The 17,365-nt window shown below is 59.3% G+C and overlaps 1 protein-coding gene across 1 annotated transcript; it reads left to right on the forward strand.

Moving 5' to 3' along the window:
- The first annotated feature begins 264 nt into the window (after window positions 1–264).
- MMD2 (monocyte to macrophage differentiation associated 2) lies at window positions 265–16,944 on the forward strand. The gene is made up of 6 exons (XM_062180414.1): window positions 265–342; window positions 2,648–2,808; window positions 4,403–4,477; window positions 11,561–11,662; window positions 12,327–12,396; window positions 16,741–16,944. The coding sequence occupies exons 1-6, from the start codon at window positions 265–267 to the stop codon at window positions 16,942–16,944; spliced, it is 690 nt and encodes a 229-aa protein (XP_062036398.1).
- The last annotated feature ends 421 nt before the right edge of the window (window positions 16,945–17,365 follow it).

Below are 17,365 nucleotides of genomic sequence, written 5' to 3' on the forward strand. Positions count from 1 at the left end.
GCACGCATCCCACCCACTGGTTCTCTCCCCAGTGGCCACAGCAGCCAGGGCTGGGCCAGGCTGAGGCCAGGAGCCCAGAGCTGCCTCCAGGTCTCCACGTGGGTGGCAGGGGCTGAGGTGGGAGACTGTAGATTCCAGAGGTCCCACAGGTGCTTCCCCCTCCCCCTGGGAAAGTGCAGGTGGGTGGGAGGGCGGGGGAGGGGCTCCGGCTGCAGCTGCCTCCCCAACCCGGCCCCCTGAGACCCTGCCTGTCATTGTAGGTTCATGAACCACCGAGTCCCTGCCCACAAGCGGTACCAGCCCACAGAATACGAGCACGCAGCCAACTGTGCCACCCACGCCGTGAGTGGGCCCTTGCGGGGGGCTGGGGGTGGCTTGGGGCTTAGAGCTTGTTCCTGGAGTCCCCTGTGGCCCTCAGGGGAGGGACGGTCCCTGGGGTCCATCGGGCTGAGCTTGCCTCTCCTTTGTGCCGAGGGCCGTCAGCGGCTCCCTGGTACCCAGTGCAGCATCGTCTGCCTGGAGCTCTCGCTGTCTCCGCCCAACCCGCCCAGTGAGGCCCTTTGTGTCGGAGCCTGGCTGAAGCCCCCACTACCGGACTTCCCACCTGCCCGGATCCCGAGGAGCCCTGGGCCCTCGAAGCCCTCATTGCCCTCCGGGATTCTTAGCTGGAAAGTAGCAGTCATCACTTAGTCATTCAGCAAACCGTTCCTGGCCAGGCCACCCTGGGTCCCGTGGGGGCAGTTTCCAAATCAGTGCCCCAGAGGCCTATGGGGCGAGGGCAGCTAGCATGGGGTGGGGGCTGTGGCAGTGTTGCGGAAGGGTCTCGGGCACTCCCTGCTCAGCACGCGAGCATCACAGGGAGTCAGGTCTACACTGCTCCCCACCGGCAGTGAGGCCCAGCTCCGTCCAGCCACAGCTCTGAGCTTGCATGTCTCCATCTGCAGAGTGGGGGTCATCAGAGCCGCTCCCACAGTGGCGCAGGCACCAGCAGCCGCCCCCCAGGGAAGAGGGGCCGCACTCCCCTGCTGCTGTTTGTCTCTGGGGGCAGCTGGGGGGCTGGGAACTCAGTAGGAGGCACAGCCCACGCAGCGGGCGCCTGTGGGGATGGTGGGGGGGAGCTGCCACCAGGGCCCAGCCCCTCTGCTCAGTCCTTTGTTCACTGGACATGGTCTCTCATTAGTGCTGGCCAGCAACAGTGATGCCAGGCCCGGCGGCACAAATGAATGAGTGAATGAATGAATGAGTACTGGGATGGGGGGGCGGGTCACAGAGCACAACACATAATCCAGGAGCCGGTGCCATGGCGTAGTGCTGCAGCAGCACCATCCCATGTGGGCGCTGGTTCGAGTCCCGGCTGCTTCACTTCCAATCCAGCTCCCTGCTGATGGTCTGGGAAAGCAGTGGAAGATGGCCCAAGTCTTTGGACCCTTGCACCTGTGTGGGAGACCCGGAAGAAGCTCCTGGCTTCAGCCTGGCCCAGCTCCGGCCAATTGGGGGCTGAACCAGCAGATGGAAGACCTCTGTCTCTCTCTCCTTTTCTGTGTACCTCTGCCCTTTAAAATACATAAATAAGGCCAGCGCCCGCGGCTCACTAGGCTAATCCTCCGCCTTGCGGCGCCGGCATACCGGGTTCTAGTCCCGGTCGGGGCGCCGGATTCTGTCCCCTGTTGCCCCTCTTCCAGGCCAGCTCTCTGCTGTGGCCAGGAGTGCAGTGGAGGATGGCCCAAGTGCTTGGGCCCTGCACCCCATGGGAGACCAGGAGAAGCACCTGGCTCCTGCCGTCAGATCAGCGCGGTGCGCCTGCCGCAGCGCGCCAGCCGCGGCGGCCATTGGAGGGTGAACCAACAGCAAAAGGAAGACCTTTCTCTCTGTCTCTCTCTCTCACTGTCCACTCTGCCTGTCAAAAAAAAAAAAAAATCTTTTGGAAAAAAACAACAACACACACACACACTATCAAGGAAGGGAAGCTCTGTTCCTAGATTATGAAACAGTGTGATGCAGTCTCTGTTTTTTAAAGCTACATGTTAAAATTAGGAAAGTGATTCTTTAAAAAAAAATTATTTGAAAGGCAGGGTTAGAGAGGGGGAGACAGGGAGAGAGCTTCTATCCAGTGGTTCACTCCTCATGTGGTTGTCACGATCAGCCTGGGCCAGGTGAAGTCAGGAGCCCGGAACTCCACCCGGGGCTCCCAAGTGGGTGCAGGGGCACAGGGACTGGGGCCATCTTCTGCTGCTTCCCCAGGTGCATGAGCAGGGAGCTGGATAGGAAGTGGAGCAGCCGGGACTTGAACCGGTGCTTCTATGACTCGCTGGCGTCACAGGCAGCAGCTTAACCTGCTGTGCCACTGAGTGATGTTTGAATGTTCGTGATTCCACGCCCCCTCTTGCCCAGTGGCGTTCAGTCGGCCGTGTGCAGAGGGGCAGGTGGGTGGCTGGCCGATGGCCTCTGACTGAGGATCCTGCCCCCACCATGCCTTGGTGCTGGTGCCCCCCCAGCCTAGAAGCTGGCTCCTCTGCCTTCAGGGGACCTCGAGAGGACCTTGTGTGACATGTGGTCCATCAGACTCCTCTGTGTGGGGCCGGGCCGTGGGGGGCCACGCCCTCCATCCCCTGGCATCACACACGCCCGCACCGCCTCCTCCCTGCAGTTCTGGATCATTCCCAGCATCCTCGGCAGCTCCAACCTCTACTTCCTGTCGGACGACGACTGGGAGACGCTCTCCGCCTGGATCTACGGCCTGGGCCTCTGCGGCCTCTTCGTGGTGTCCACCGTGTTCCACACCGTCTCCTGGAAGAAGAGCCACCTCAGGTGACCCCGGGGGCAGGACACGGGCCCGTCACAGCAGGGCCTCGGCATCCCCTCCCCGGGCCACCCACGTCGGTCCCCAGTCATGTTCCGTTATCCAGCAGGGTGGGCGGGAGCGCCCCTGACCTTTGTAGTTTGGGTTTGTTGAGTTTTTATGATTGCGATAGAACTCGCACGGCATCAGCCCCTAAAGCGTGGTGGCTTCTTATAACCACAGACATTTGCTATCTCAGCTTTGGGAGTCAGCGGTCCAGGAGTTTGCTGTGTGGCTCTGTCCAGGGTCCCACCAAGCCATCCTCTCGACCGGGGCCCCAGGCCCCACCCCCAAGGCTGTCCCTACCCCTGGCTGGCCGGTTGGTGGTGGGTGTTTGGGGATGCTCGGTCCCTGCTCACGTGGTCCAGCCCGGGAACGCACGCTCCATCGTCTCCAGGGCCCCTGAGTTGACCTTGTTTGTTGTGGCCAGGGGCTGGGCAGAGGCGTGCATGGGGACAGGAAGTGGGCGCTCGGGCAGTCTGGGAGGCCGGCTGCTGCGCTGGTCATATGCTAACACTTGTACCTCTCACACACGGGGCCCCAGCCCGAGAGCCCTGTGGCTGTCTCAAACCGTGAAGGTAGATTTGCAAACGACTCAGAGTGAGTACCTGTGGGAGGGTAGTGTAGACAGCGTGGCTACTTCCCCTGTGGCGCACGGAACAAGTTTTGCACACACCCCTCAACATAGTGTGCCGTTAAAACCGTAGAAATTATTTCTGGAATGTTTCTATTTCGTATGAGGGTCCTTCAAAACATTTGTGGGAGAATGGAATAAAAAAATAAGTTATTTTGGTGCAAAATGAAATCCACACACAGGTTTGAAATCCATGCATACAAATTAAAAAAAAATTTTTTTTTTTTGCATATGAACTTTGTCCGGACACCTCACATGCATGAATTTCAAACGTTTTTGCACCAGAATGAACTTACGTTTTCGCTCCATTTGCCACGAACTTCCTGCAGCGTGGTCACGTGGATGGAGCGTTGCGCTCTGCCCGCAAGGCGGATGGCGAAGTCCATGGAGAGTGGAGCTCTCTTTGAGGGCAGCATCCAGTCAGCTCGAGTTTGCCAAGTACGGGGCTAAGCATTAGCTCGCTTAGTCCCCACCGCAGCCCCCTGCCCAGGCGGCTGGGGTCCCCCCTGCTTTGTGCTCCCCGAGTGGTGGCTGGGATCCGGCTGCCGGTGCAGAGCCCAGGGTGATTCCTGGGGCACGTGGTTCTGTCCGTTTCGCATCTCCGCAAGCCACAGAACTCCCCCTTCCCCTGAAGTCCCTTAAAGAGCCCAGCGCAGGAAACAGAAGCACGTTTAGTGGCTCGATTCATGAGGAGGATCGGGGCGAGCCCCGCAGGAGGACCCCCGCTGGGGGAGGGGAGGTCGTCTCCATCCCACCCCCCTTACAGCTCGCGAGACGGAGGCCCAGGGTTGTGGCGCTGGCTGGAGGCGAGCCAGCCCCAGCTCGGGCCCCTCCACCCCAGGGGCAGGCACCGCGTGCACAGCCCAGCTCTGGGGGTGCCGGCCCCGCCCAGCCACCCAGCCCTGACCACGGCTCTCTGTGTGCCCTAGGATGGTGGAGCACTGTCTGCACATGTCTGACCGCATGGTCATCTACTTCTTCATAGCGGCCTCCTACGCGCCCTGGTGAGTCCCACCCCCCTGGGTCTGCCCGCCCGAGGCTGCTGGGGGCGGAGTGTAGAGGTGAGGACTCCCTCCCTCCCTCCCTCCCAGAGGCCAATGGTTACAGTTTCTTGTGAAAACGGTCCAGGGTTGTTTTGTGCACCGAAGGGCTTGCACCTGTAGGCATGCATTCACAGGTGCACCTTGGTGGGACCAGAGCCAGGGGCCAGGAGCCCAATCCAGGTCTCCCAGGTGGGTGGCAGGAACCCGGTCACTCGAGCTGTCACTGCTGCCTCCCAGGAACCTGGAGTTGGGGGCGGAGCCAGGAACTGAACCCTGGGTGCTCCGATGTGGGAGGCGGGCATCTTAGCCACTGTCTAACCGGCTGCCTTTCCTACTTCGTGCACTGCTCTCCGTGAGGTCGCTCCGACATGGCGGTGTTAGTCCACTGAGCTAGCCCCATTCTTTTTCACAGCTGCATAGTATTCCCTCGCTGGTGCATATTTCCGACACGGATGTTCTACTCCTTGGCTGTGGTGAACGTGTTGTGCACCGTTTAACACAGCTGTCTGCTGTACTGGCCGGGGGCAGCCCCCCTGAGCTGTGGGTTGAGCAGCCTCACGTGGCTGAGCCAGGTCGTTGTGGGCTTGGTTCCCAGAGCTGGACTGTGCGGGTCCTGGGGGAGGGAGTGGGTGGGGCGTTGGTCACGTGACTACGTGGTGTCCTCTGAGACGGCTCCGGCGTCACCGTCTCTACCGGGGTGACTCGGGTTTCCAGCTTGGGTGAGGAACAAGCACGGGGCATTCAGAATAGAGAGACCCCAAGCTTCCCGGTGCTCGCTGGTGGCTTGGGGAGCCTGCAGCTGGGCCCCTGAGCGTGGAGAGGGCTGGGCCTGGGCGTGCTTGCTCAGGGTGTGGGCAGTGCTGGGGGCCCAGTTGCTGAGGCTCTGGCTGGTCAGTGGAGCATGGAGGAGGCTCCAGAGTGGCCGTGGGAAACTCAGGAAGGCTCCCTGGAGGAGGTGTGCCACCCTCAGCATCTGCACCTCTGCCTCTGAGCACTCACGTTTGCTATTGGGTTTCTGCCCAAGGAGTTTTTTTTTTTAAAGATTTATTATTTGAAAGTTAGACACAGAGAGAGCGAGAGAGAGAGAGAGATAGCTTCCGTCTGTTGGTCCCCAAGTGGCTGCAATGGTTGGAGCTGGGCTGACCCAGAGCCAGGAGCTTCTTCCGGGTCTCCCACGTGGGTGCAGGGGCCCCAGCACCTGGGCCATCTTCCACTGCTTTCCCAGGCCATTAGCAGGGAGCTGGCTCGGACGCGGCACAGCCGGCGCCCACGTGGGATGCCAGCGCTGCAGAGGGAGGCTTAACCTACGCCACAGCGCCGACCCCACCCCGGGAGGTTCCTGATGTGGTCAGTGCAGGAGTCTCTTCGTCAGATTAGCTCGTGAACAGGCTTCTTTGCCTAGATGGGGGTGGGGAAACTTGTTTTCTGCCCTGGGCATTTTAGATATTTTGATGTCATTCGCGGGCCACACAGAATCGTCAGCTTCAAAATGCACCTGCCAGAGGAGTATTGAACTTGGAGTCCCCCCCGCGGCTGGCTCGGCAGGGCTGGGCCCAGTGATAAAGCCCCCGGGCCGTGGACACCGGCCCCCCGGCGGCTGCTTCGGGAAGGGTTTGACTGAGGTGTCACCATGCACACAGTCCACATGTCTGCCTCTGCTGGGTGCTCCCTGGCTGTAGCCAGCACCGGGTCGGGAAACGAGACAAGACCGGCCCCCGGGGCGCCCCCTCGGCCCCCACCCTGCTGCAGTCATCATGCCCGGACCGCGTCACCACAGCACAGCCCTGCTGGCCGCCGTCTCCCCGCCAGTGCCCTTGTGTGCCTCGTTCCTCTCGGGTGGCATGCAGGAGGCGGTCAGTGGTGCTGGGAGGGGAGATCCCGTACTCCCGCTGATGGGTGTTTGCGTGGCTCCCGTGCTGCCAGTGACCATGGCCGGTGGCCTTGTGGGCGTCCATGCACCTGTGTGCAGGGCCAGGAGAACCGTTTTGCCAGGTCCACCCTCGGCACAGGCTTTGCAACCGGACGTGGATGGCTTTGCGTTGTGGGCTGGCTGGCAGCCGTGGTGTGGGCGGGGCTTGGTGTCCTGTGCAGGGGCCGTGGCTGTGGCCATGCAGGCTACAGGGGTGTGGGTGGATGAACGAGACATTTAGCAGCAAAGTCTGTGTGGCGGTGGCTGCCGGAGGGTGGAGAAAGAGGAGGGAAGACCAGGGTTTGGGGGACATCGGCCACTGCTGGCCGCCATCTCTCGGTGGGGGGTTGTCAGGCACCTGCCCGGTAGAAGAATCAGGGTGACCCAGAACCTGCCTTCCTCCATGCCCAACAAAGCAGAGAACAGAGTTAAAATACTGATGGGGGCGTCCGTGGGGAGAGGGAGCCACAGCCAGCACCGTGCAGAGAGAAGCCAGAAGATTGTGGGGTGCCTGGAGCGGCAGCGGGGTGCGTCCCAACCCCCTGAGCCTCCTTCTACACAGCCATCCGAGGGCTCCTGCCACTCGCCCACAGCTGCAGGGGCCCCCTGAGCCTCCCTCTGTCCTCACTGGGGACAGGCGAGGGCTCCCCGGGGAGTCAGAGATGAGCCGAGCCAGTAGGGTTGGCTGCCGGACCACAAGCTGAGGCTTGGGACTGCTTTATGCGGCTGGAGCCAGTTTTCAAATTACCTTCCCTGGTTGGTTCCAGGTGGAAGGCGGGGTGGGGGGTGGGGGGGATGGAGTGGGGTGTGTGTGAGAGACATTAAACAGCGCCCCCTGGTGTGCATTTCCAGGGCTGTTGCACACAATCTTCCTGAGACGATGGTAGTGAAACAGCGCCCTCTGCTGTACAGCACTGGAAGCCGTTGCTTACATGTATCCTGAGCGAGTGGGAGCGAAACAGCGCCCCCTGGTGGCTGTTGGGCACACTCATTGCACACCGCTGGCTTCATATTGGGAGAAGCTGGTGTGCAGCCCCATGCTGAGGTCCCCAGCTTCTGCAGCCACCTGTCGTTGAGGTTGGACAGTGATGGACAATGCGGGTCCAGGTTGTCCTGTGTTCTAGTTCATGTCCCAGCTTTTCTCTGGCCCTAGTGCATTGAGTTGAAGACAGAGAGACAAGTGCTGCCGGCAGTGAGCTGGGCAGGAGGAGGTCACAGAGGCAGTGGCTCAGGCTGCCTGGTGCACTGCCCACGGCACCTTATGCCGGACACGGCGGAGACGCCGCTACGGCTTTCCCACGGCCGACTTTGGGGCAGATGTGAGGTCATCACGCAGATGGAAGCGATAGGCAGGCGCTGGGTCAGCGTGCGAATGAAAAGGTTTTGGGACGGGGCTGGCGCGGTGGCGCAGTGGGTTAAGCCACCACCTGCAGTGCCGGCATCCCATATGGGCGCCGGTTCGAGGCCTGGCTGCTCCACTTCCGATCCAGCTCTCTGCTGTGGCCTGGGGAAGCAGCGGAAGATGGGCCAAGTGCTTGGGCCCCTGCATCCACTTGGGAGACCTGGAAGACGCTCCTGGCATTGGAGAGCTCTCTCTCTCTCTGCCTCTCCCTGTCTCTCTGTAACTCTGCCTTTCAAATAAATAAATCTTTTAAAAAAAAACCCACAAAAACGAATACGATAAGAAGTGTTGGGACAAATGGCTTCAGGAATAAAATCTACCTGTTTAAGAGGAAGTCCTGCTCCTCTTCCCCCTACACAATCCCGACCCCGTTAAGGGCAGCGGTGGGGGTAGGGCGCACCTGGCTGAACTACTCAAGCAGCGAACAAGTGTGGGGTGGGGGGGCCCTGGGACAGACTGTGAGTGTTACCAACTGTGACAATGTACAGCTACTGGCGTTCAGGAAGGATAGGGTGGGGCCGGAGCAGGATGAAACAACAGAGTTCTATCCGGAGTTAGCTGACAATGGAAACATTTAAACACTTTTAAGATTTATTTTGTTTATTGAAAGAGAAATCTTCCATCCCTGGTTCACTCCCCAAATGCCTGCAGCAGCCAGGGCTGGGCTATGCTGAAGCCAGGAGCCAGGAGCTCCATCCGGATCTCCCACGTGGGTGCAGGGACCCAAGCACTTGGGCCATCTTCCACTGCTTTCCAAGGTGCATTAGCAGGGAGCTGGATCGGAAGGGGAGCAGCCGGGACTTGAACTGGTGTCCCTGTGGATGCTGGCGTCGCAGGTGGTGGCTGAACCCGCTACGCCACAACGCCGGCCTGGAAACCTTTAATGTAAAAGGCCCAGCTTCCGGACGCCTTCCATGATTTGTCTTAACTTCAGAGCCGCAGTGAACTTCGTGATGAAGTGTTTGAGCAAAGCCGAGTTAAGACTAAATGTAGGGGCCGGCGCCATGGTGCCGAGGGCTAGGCCGCCGCTTAGATGCCGGCGTCCCGTATCAGAGCGCTGGTTTGGGGTCCTGGCTGCTTTGCTTCAGGTCCAGCTTTTTGCTCATGCACAGGGACAGCAGTGGGTGATGGCCCGAGCGCTTGGGCCCCTGCCGCCCGCGTGGGAGACCTGGATGGAGCTCCTGGCTCCTGGCATTGGCCCAGCCCAGCCCCAGCTGTTGCGGCCATTTGGGGAGTGAACCAGATTATGGAAGCTCTCTGTCACTCTCTGTTAATCTCTCAAATAAAATGAATAAACCCTTTAAAAACATTAAATCTAACAGTTTCAGTTAAAAATGGCAGGTGCGTGGTTTGATTCCCGCCCCTCGCCCTCTCCTTCACCCCCTCCCATCCCTGGCTCCGCTCCTCTGTGCTGTGCCCAGCCCCTGCCCACGGGCTTCCTTGCACTCTTGGAAAGATGCCCGGCCCAGTGTGCACCGATGCTCCTGGGGTATCTCTTTGCTGATGAGCTGGGGTATCTGCCGATGAGCTGAGGTATCTATTTGCCTTTAAACCAAACTTCCCCGTGATGGCAATCAGATTCAGCAGGGGTAGATTTACGTAGCCGTTCTCATTCAAGAAACATTCCAGAGCGAGGTTAGAGGACTTCCTTCCCCTACCCCTCAAGCTTTAACTGTCCCATTCCAGACAAAGCCAGTCAAGACTGGTATTGTACGTGTGTCTCTGCGTGCACAGATAATAAAGTTGTAGGTTTGGGGCTCATGCCCGACCCCCAGTGTCCAGCAGTGTAGGTGTTTGTCCATGTTGGTACAAGCAGGTGGTCCTGTGTTTTTTCTGTCTTAATTCACCTGGGAGGCAGAGAGACAGGAAGTTCCCGTCATCAGAGCTGGGAGCCGGGGCTCAGTCCAGGTCTCCCACAGGGGTGGCAGAGACGCAGCCGGCTGAGCCGTCACCTCTGCCCCCGGGGTCTGCATTGGCAGGAAGCTGGAGTCAGGAGCCGGAGCTGGGAGAGGACTCCGGTCCTGGGATGTGGGACGTGGGTGTCCCCAGTGACCAAGTGCCAGCCAGGTCTTCGTACTTCTTAAACTGCTGGCAATGTTCCAGAATCAGGAACTGTCCAGTGATTTGAACAAGGACAACGTAATATTGAGGATGATTGACGAGGGACTGACTAGTGAGGGTGACCGACATCTGTAAGGAACGGGGCCCGTGTTGTGGCGCCGTCGGTTGAGCTGCTCCCTGTGATGGTGGCATCCCATATGGGTGCTGGTTCAAGTCCCAGCTGCTCCACTTCCGATCCAGCTCCGTGCTAATGCGCCTGGGAAGGCAGTGGAAGATGGCTCCTTTGTAAATAGGCTTGCTGGACTGAAAGTCCCTGGGGAGCCCTAAACTCCCGTGTGGGGCTGCAGGCACGAGCTATGCTGCTGTTAGGGTACCTAAGTGGACAGGTGCAGCTTCGCAGTGGACAAAAATGCCTCTCTTTAGAGGCAGTGCCAGCCACGGGCACCAGGTGGCGCTGCGCAGCGCCCTCTACTGCCAAGATGCAACATTGCGCTCCCCCAGGCCGGTTCTCTCAGGGTCCCTGGATTAGTCCAGAGCCGGCCCGCGTGCAGAACGGGATCTGCAAGGCGGGGGAACTGAGGGCGGCCACAGATGGCTCCTGACTTTATTTCCCCCTCCCCTCTGCTGTGGTTTTTTTTTTTTTTTTTTTTGCTTTCGATTGCACTTCGTGAGTCGGATCGGCACGGGTCACTGAGTGACCCTAACTCGGGAGGACCGGTCGGCCACAGCTCCAGGTTGGAGGTGGTGGTTCGGGACTGGGGGCGCCGCACTCTGGCAGGGGTGGAGGCTGATTGTGGCGGGGGTGGGGGGAGTCATAGGGGGAGCCAGGGCGCAGTGAGGGAGGGGCAGGGGAGAGCAGCGCTGGGCAGAGCCGGAGCTTGGAGACCGTCCACTCCTTGGCCAAGGACGGGAGGACGTCAGGGTCTAGACCTCTGCGAGAGGTGAGGGAGGCGAATCCTGCCGCGACCATGGCCGGCCCTCAGTATCACCATTTCCCCTGTGCTGGGAGACGTTCAGAGTCTCCCCGGGAGCTGTTTGAAAATTCAGTTAATTATTGTCAAGCGTGGCGTGGTCTTGGATGCCAGCAGCCAACATCGCGCTGGCCAGCCGCACCCCTGCTGCTCCCCTGGCTGCCACTTGGGGACTGGGACCAGTGATGCGATGAATGTCTTTATCTACATTTTTTTATAAAAAAGATCTCTTTTATTTATTTGGAAGGCAGAGTGAGACAGAGACAGAGAGAGAGAGAGAGAGAGAGAGAGAGAGAGAGAGATCTTCCATCCGCTGGTTCACTCTCTAAATGGCTGCAACAGCTAGGGCTGGGCCAGCTCAGACTCCATCCGGGTCTCCCATGTGGGTGCAGGGGCCCAAGCACTTGGGCCACCTTCTGCTGCCTTCCCAGGCACATTAGCGGGGAGCTGGATCGGAAGTGGAGCAGCCGGGACTTGAGCCAGCTTAACCGCCCGTGCCACAGTGCATGTAAAGAGCCGATTCCTTTGCTGCCGTGTGCACAGGCTCCCAGACCCACACACTTCTGGTCCAGGCCTTCCGGGTCAGGGACCCTGCCCGGCGATGGCTGGCTGGGTTTGTCGACTGCTCTGCCCGCCTCTGGGGTTGGTTTCCTGTGCAGGCTGCCCCTCAGGCGGTGCCCTGGGCTCTGTCTGTCCCCCAGGCTGAACCTCCGGGAGCTGGGCCCGTGGGCCTCCCACATGCGCTGGCTGGTCTGGATCATGGCCTCTGTCGGCACGGTCTACGTCTTCTTCTTCCACGAGCGGTAAGCCCGGGCAGGGGGCGGGGATGCCCCCCGATGCCCCACCAGGGCCTCCTCAGAGCCCTTGGGCAGGTGGGGCCACACGGTAGCCCCAGAATCCCCGTGTTGAGGCCCGTGGATGGACACAGACACCTCCAGCCGGTGTGGCCACAGTTAAGAGCACCTTAGGTCTGTTGAACAGGGGGCACCCGTTATCCACCTGCCCTAGACGGTGATGGCAGACCCAGGCTCTCTGCTCGCTGTCCTGCTGGGTGATGGCCGTGGGGAGAGACGCAGGGCTGGAGGGGCCACAGGGAGTGACAGATGCCACCGCAGGTCCCTCCAGTGCAGGGACTGCTGCTGCAGCCGCTCAGCGTTGTTCAGAGTGGCTGCTTGGGCCCTGTGGGGAAAGGTGCCGGGATCGAATAGTAATGCCTGCCACGGGCTGAGTACCAGCAGTGCCCTTGTGTGTGCTAGGCCCGATGTTTGCCACCCTGTTCTGGCTCGAGTGTGTCGCCCTACACATGTGGATGCCGAGTCTCAGGGAAGGAGACACAGGTGTCCACTCCGGTTAGGTGCAGCTGGGAGCGGCCCGCTGTGGAAGAGTCCCAGCCAGGTGTCCCTGCCCGCCCGTCTCCTCCCCGGGGCGGCGGTGCCGAGGCCCAGAGGCCGCGTGTCTTCCCGCCAGGTACAAGCTTGTGGAGCTGCTGTGCTACGTCGTGATGGGCTTTTTCCCCGCCCTGGTCATCCTTTCGATGGTGAGTACCCATCCCCCACCCCCACTCCCCGCCTAGCATCTGGCTGCTGGGGACCCGCAGTGCCCTAGTCGTCTGTCAGACTGTCGAGACAAACCCTCTCATTTGTTTTTTTATAGATTTATTTTATTTATTTGAAAGACAGAGCTACAGAGAGAGAGAGAGAGAGAGAGAGAGAGAGGTCTTCCATCCGCTGGGTCACTCCCCAAACAGCCGCAGTGGCTGGACCTGGGCCAGGCTGAAGCTTCCTCCTCGTCTCCCACATGGGTGCAGGGGCCCAAGCACGTCTGCTGCTTCCCCAGGCCATCAGCAGAGAGTGGGATAGGAAGTGGAGCAGCCGGGACTCGAACCGGCGCCCATGTGGGATGCCAGTGTCACAGGTGGTAGCTTTACCTGCCATGCCACAGTTCTGGCCCCTGCTTTTTTTTTTTTTTTTTGACAGGCAGAGTGGACAGTGAGAGAGAGAGAGACAGAGAGAAAGGTCTTCCTTTTGCCGTTGGTTCACCCTCCAATGGCCGCCGCAGTAGGCGCGCTGCGGCCAGCACACCGCGCTGAACCGATGGCAGGAGCCAGGTGCTTCTCCTGGTCTCCCATGGGGTGCAGGGCCCAAGGACTTGGGCCATCCTCCACTGCACTCCCTGGCCACAGCAGAGAGCTGGCCTGGAAGAGGGGCAACCGGGACAGGATCCGGCTCCCCGACCGGGACTAGAACCCGGTGTGCCGGCGCCGCTAGGCAGAGGATTAGCCTGTTGAGCCGCGGCGCCGGCCTTGCCCCTGCTTTTAACTTTTTAATTCTTTATTCCTACTGTGATTTCTCCTACAAGTGTCCCCCCCCCAGGGAGTAGCCAGTTGTCCATTATCTCCTGGTTGGATGGCTGCTTTCCTTGTGGGTAAAAGTCATAGCCGGGGCTCTGTGTCTGAGCGATGGCAGATCTCACCGATGGGCCTGTCTGGCTCTGAGCGATGGCAGATCTCACCGATGGGCCTGTCTGGCTCTGAGCGATGGCAGATCTCATGGATGGGCCTGTCTGGCTCTGAGCGATGGCAGATCTCACCGATGGGCCTGTCTGGTTTTGTAGGGGCACCAAACCACTGTACTTGTTATAGCTTTCAGTGAATTTTTTAAAGATTTTTTAATTTATTTATTTGACAGGTTGAGTTACAGACAGTGAGAGGGAGAGACAGAGAGAAAGGTCTTCCTTCCGTTGGTTCACTCCCCACATGGCTGCCACGGCCGGTGCTCTGCGCTGATCCGAAGCCAGGAGCCAGGTGCTTCCTCCTGGTCTCCCACACAGGTGCAGGGCCCAAGGGCCCGGGCCATCCTCCACTGCTTTCCCGGGCCACAGCAGAGAGCTGGACTGGAAGAGGAGCAGCCAGGACTAAAACCCGGCGCCCATATGGGATGCCGGTGCCGTAGGCAGAGAATTAGCTAAGTGAGCCACGGCGCGGCCCCGACTTTCAGTGAATTTCCACACTTGGCAGTGAGATCCCCGTGTTGCCTCCTGTTCAGCAGTCTCCCTGTGACTTATTTTTACAGATGACCTTTTTGCCTCTTGATGTTTGATCTTATTTAAGTAGACATTTTAACATTATGCGTTTTGCACTACCGCATATCCACGTGGGGGAAATACGTATTATAAAACCATCTGCGTGGGTTTCCAGTGTTTTTGTAAAAACAGAATCTATCTTTTAATTCCGTTTTCCATGCACTTTTTGAGTAGCCTTCTAGATGAATTTGAATTACGTATTCAGTGCAGAAAATCCGCCCTGTGTGGAAATGTCATCCGTCAGCCTCCTCCCCCAGTGAGATTTCCTGGCTGCAACTACCATTAACAGTTTGTTGCGTATCTTTTCCGTGTTTAAGAAATTGTATTCATCTACTTGAAAAGCACAGCGAGAGAGAGAGAGAGAGAGAGAGAGAGAAGAAGAAGAAGAAGGAGGAGGAGGAGGAGGAGGAGGAGGAAGGGAGGGAGAGAGAGAGAGAGGTTGATTTTCCATCCTGTGGTTCACTCCCCAAAGGCCATGTCGAAGCCAGAATCTAGGAGCTCCATCCGGGTGTCCTGTGTGGGTGGCAGGGACCCAGGTACTTGAGCCAAAGAGGAGGACCTGGGACTTGACCGCCCGCACTCTGCTGGGGTCGCTTTGTCCACCTGTTGTGCCACACTGCCCGCCTCTCTTTTCCATTTGAAAAAGGCCCATGCAAGTGTAGGTGGATGTGCCGACACACACAGTCGTCTGGCTCTCTTCTGAAGAATGTACCCGTGCTCACTCACCTCCCTGGTGCGGTGACGTGGGCATTTTCTGTGACTGCCACACGGGGGCGATGTGTGCCCTGGGCGCTGCCCGAGTGCTGTGTGCAGGACACCGGACAGTGCAGGGAAGACTCTGGGTGGCGCCTGTTTGCACACTCAGTCACACGCTCTCGGGGACCCAGTGACGTGCACTGAGACACCGCGGAGCCGTCACACAGACCGAGGGGCACGCGAATGTGCGGAATGAGGAAGTCGCCTCGCAGAGTGGCAGGAGGGGCCCGAGCCCACTCAGCTAAAACTGGCCCCGTGCAAATGCGCGAAGTGCGTTTGTGTACGCTGAGTGCAGAGAAGATTCCGGAAGGATCCTGTGCAATGCTGCGCGTGGTGGCTCCCCCAGGGAGTCGGGGCAAGGGGGCTCGTCACCCTGCGCGGTCCCCTCCTGTCCTGCTGGGCTCATGAAAACGTGCATGTGGTGCTTAGGTCGGCCACGGCTACTTCACAGCATTTTACTTTCTGTTTTGTTTCCACTAAGATTTTTTTTTGCCGTGGACATGTGTTATTTTGGTTTTCCATTTCAGAGATAGTGATAGATAGATGAATGGATAGATAGATGGATGGATAGATCTTCTATCTGCTGGTTCACTCCCCACGTGGGGAACTCAATCCAAGTCTCCCATTGGGTGGCAGGAACCCAGTCATTGGAGCCGTCACAGCTGCCCCCTTTAGCAGGGAGCTGGAGTCAGAAGCAGGAGTTGGGCGCTCTGCTCTGTGACATCGTGGCTGCCCAATGCCTGCTACTTTCCCATGGGGCCGAGAAGCGTACAACATAGCGCGTACCACCCGAACTGATGTTCACCGCACACTGAGCACATGGGTTTGTTTATTCATGTATTTATTTGATAGGCAGAGTGATGGAGAGGGAGAGAGAGGTCTTCCACGGGCCTACAACAGCTGGGGACGATCCAGGCCAAAGCCAGGAGCCAGCAGCTCCATCCGGGTCTCCCACGTGGGTGCAGGGGTCCCAGCACTTGGGCCGTCCTCCGCTGCTTTCCCAGGCGCATTAGCAGGGAGCTGGATCAGAGGTGGAGCAGCCGGGAACCTAACCTGCGCTCCAGTATGGCGGCTTTGCCCGCGGCACCCTGACGCCGGCCCTGGTTCACGTTGTTGCGCTCCTGTCAGCACCATCCGCCTCCAGAACCTTCCGGTCTTTGCAGGTTGCAAGCGCGAATCCTTTGTTCTGCTCCCGGCCCCGGCGACCAGCCTGCTCCTCATGGTCCCGTGCAGTTGAGGCCCCAAGGGTCTTGAGTGGTAGAACGGGGGCCTCAGAGGGCGTCTGTGCTGGGACTGAATTCTCCCGCCGCTCCCTATGGTGGCAGGCGTCAGAGTTTTGCGAGGTGGCCCCGAGCCTTGGCTCACGTTTTGTGCCTCCGTTCTTCCCATCATGCTCCCGGGGTTGCTTCTTCCTTCTGTCTCCCGGGAGGAATGCTGCTGTGAGCGTGGGTGTGCAGGTGGCCCTGTGAGTCCCTGAGTTGAATTCTTTGGGCGTGTCCCAGACGGGTTGCTTTTCAGAAAAGATAAGAAGCCAGGGCCGTTGTAGTGGCGTAGGGAATAAAGCTGTTGCCTGTGGTGTCAGCATCCCATAGGGACACCAGTTCTAGTCCCGGCTGCTCCACTTCCGATCCAGCTCTCTGCTATGGCCTGGGAAAGCAGTGAAAGTGGCCCAAGTCCTTGGTCCCCTGCACCTGCATGGGAAACCCAGAAGAAGCTCCTGGCTCCTGGCTTTGGATTGGCACAGCTCCAGTTGTTGCAGCCTTTTGGGGAGTGAACTAGCAGATGGAAGACCCCCCCCCAACTTTGCCTTTCAAAATAAATAAATAGAAACAAGCGAAAAAGCCACAGAAATACTCTGAAATTCTGATGGAGCACGTGATGTCTGAGCATAGGTCGGGGGAGAGGTGCCAACATTGCAAGGCTCCAAGCCGGGAGCTCTGGGTCAGCACTGTCTCCTGCGTGTCCTGTGGTCTGGGTGGCTGGGGAATGGCTGACTGTCCCTCCAACCCCGTGACCCAGGCCCCGCCCTTGTCCTTGCCCACAGCCCAACACCGAGGGCATCTGGGAGCTGATGACCGGCGGCGTCTTCTACTGCCTGGGCATGGTGTTCTTCAAGAGTGACGGCAGGATCCCCTTCGCCCACGCCATCTGGCACCTCTTTGTGGCGCTCGGTGCCGGCACCCACTACTATGCCATCTGGAGGTACCTCTACCTGCCCAGCTCCCTGCAGACCAAGGTGTCCAAGTGAGGTGGCCCAGATGCCACACACCTTTGGGCTCCTGGATGCTGCAGGCGTTCCGGAAACCCCAGCTGGAGGAGCTTGGTGCCTCGGCCTGACCACCCCTCCGGGGGTACAGGGCGGCGGGGTGGGGAGTGGGGGCCATCTGGATGGGGCTGCGTTCGCTTCTGGTGGCAGCCAGACTGCCCCTGGGGTCCCCCGGGAGAGGGCGGGCACTTAGTCGTTGTGCAGAGGAGAGTAACCCTGTAACGCGTTTCTGTTTTAGACCAGTGTTTACTAACCACAACCAGCATCCACATACTCAGAGAAGGGGGCAGGATGGGCCAAGATGGGCTGCTCTCAGGGTCCCGGGGACCCCCGGTGGGGGGAGGAGGAGCCTGTTCTGGAAAGGTGAATGTCCGCGACCTGGGCAGACATCACCAATCAATCA

The sequence above is a fragment of the Lepus europaeus genome, chromosome 21 (assembly GCF_033115175.1).
Source record: "Lepus europaeus isolate LE1 chromosome 21, mLepTim1.pri, whole genome shotgun sequence".
Classification (NCBI taxonomy): domain Eukaryota; kingdom Metazoa; phylum Chordata; class Mammalia; order Lagomorpha; family Leporidae; genus Lepus; species Lepus europaeus.

What these genes read in the sequence shown, in the direction of transcription:
- MMD2 (XM_062180414.1), top strand. Translation starts at nt 265, where the DNA reads ATGAACCACCGAGTCCCTGCCCACAAGCGGTACCAGCCCACAGAATAC. An exon ending in CCAACTGTGCCACCCACGCC is followed by an intron (nt 343 to 2,647) that starts GTGAGTGGGCCC and finishes TCCTCCCTGCAG; the next exon opens with TTCTGGATCATTCCCAGCAT. An exon ending in CCCTGGTCATCCTTTCGATG is followed by an intron (nt 12,397 to 16,740) that starts GTGAGTACCCAT and finishes CCTTGCCCACAG; the next exon opens with CCCAACACCGAGGGCATCTG.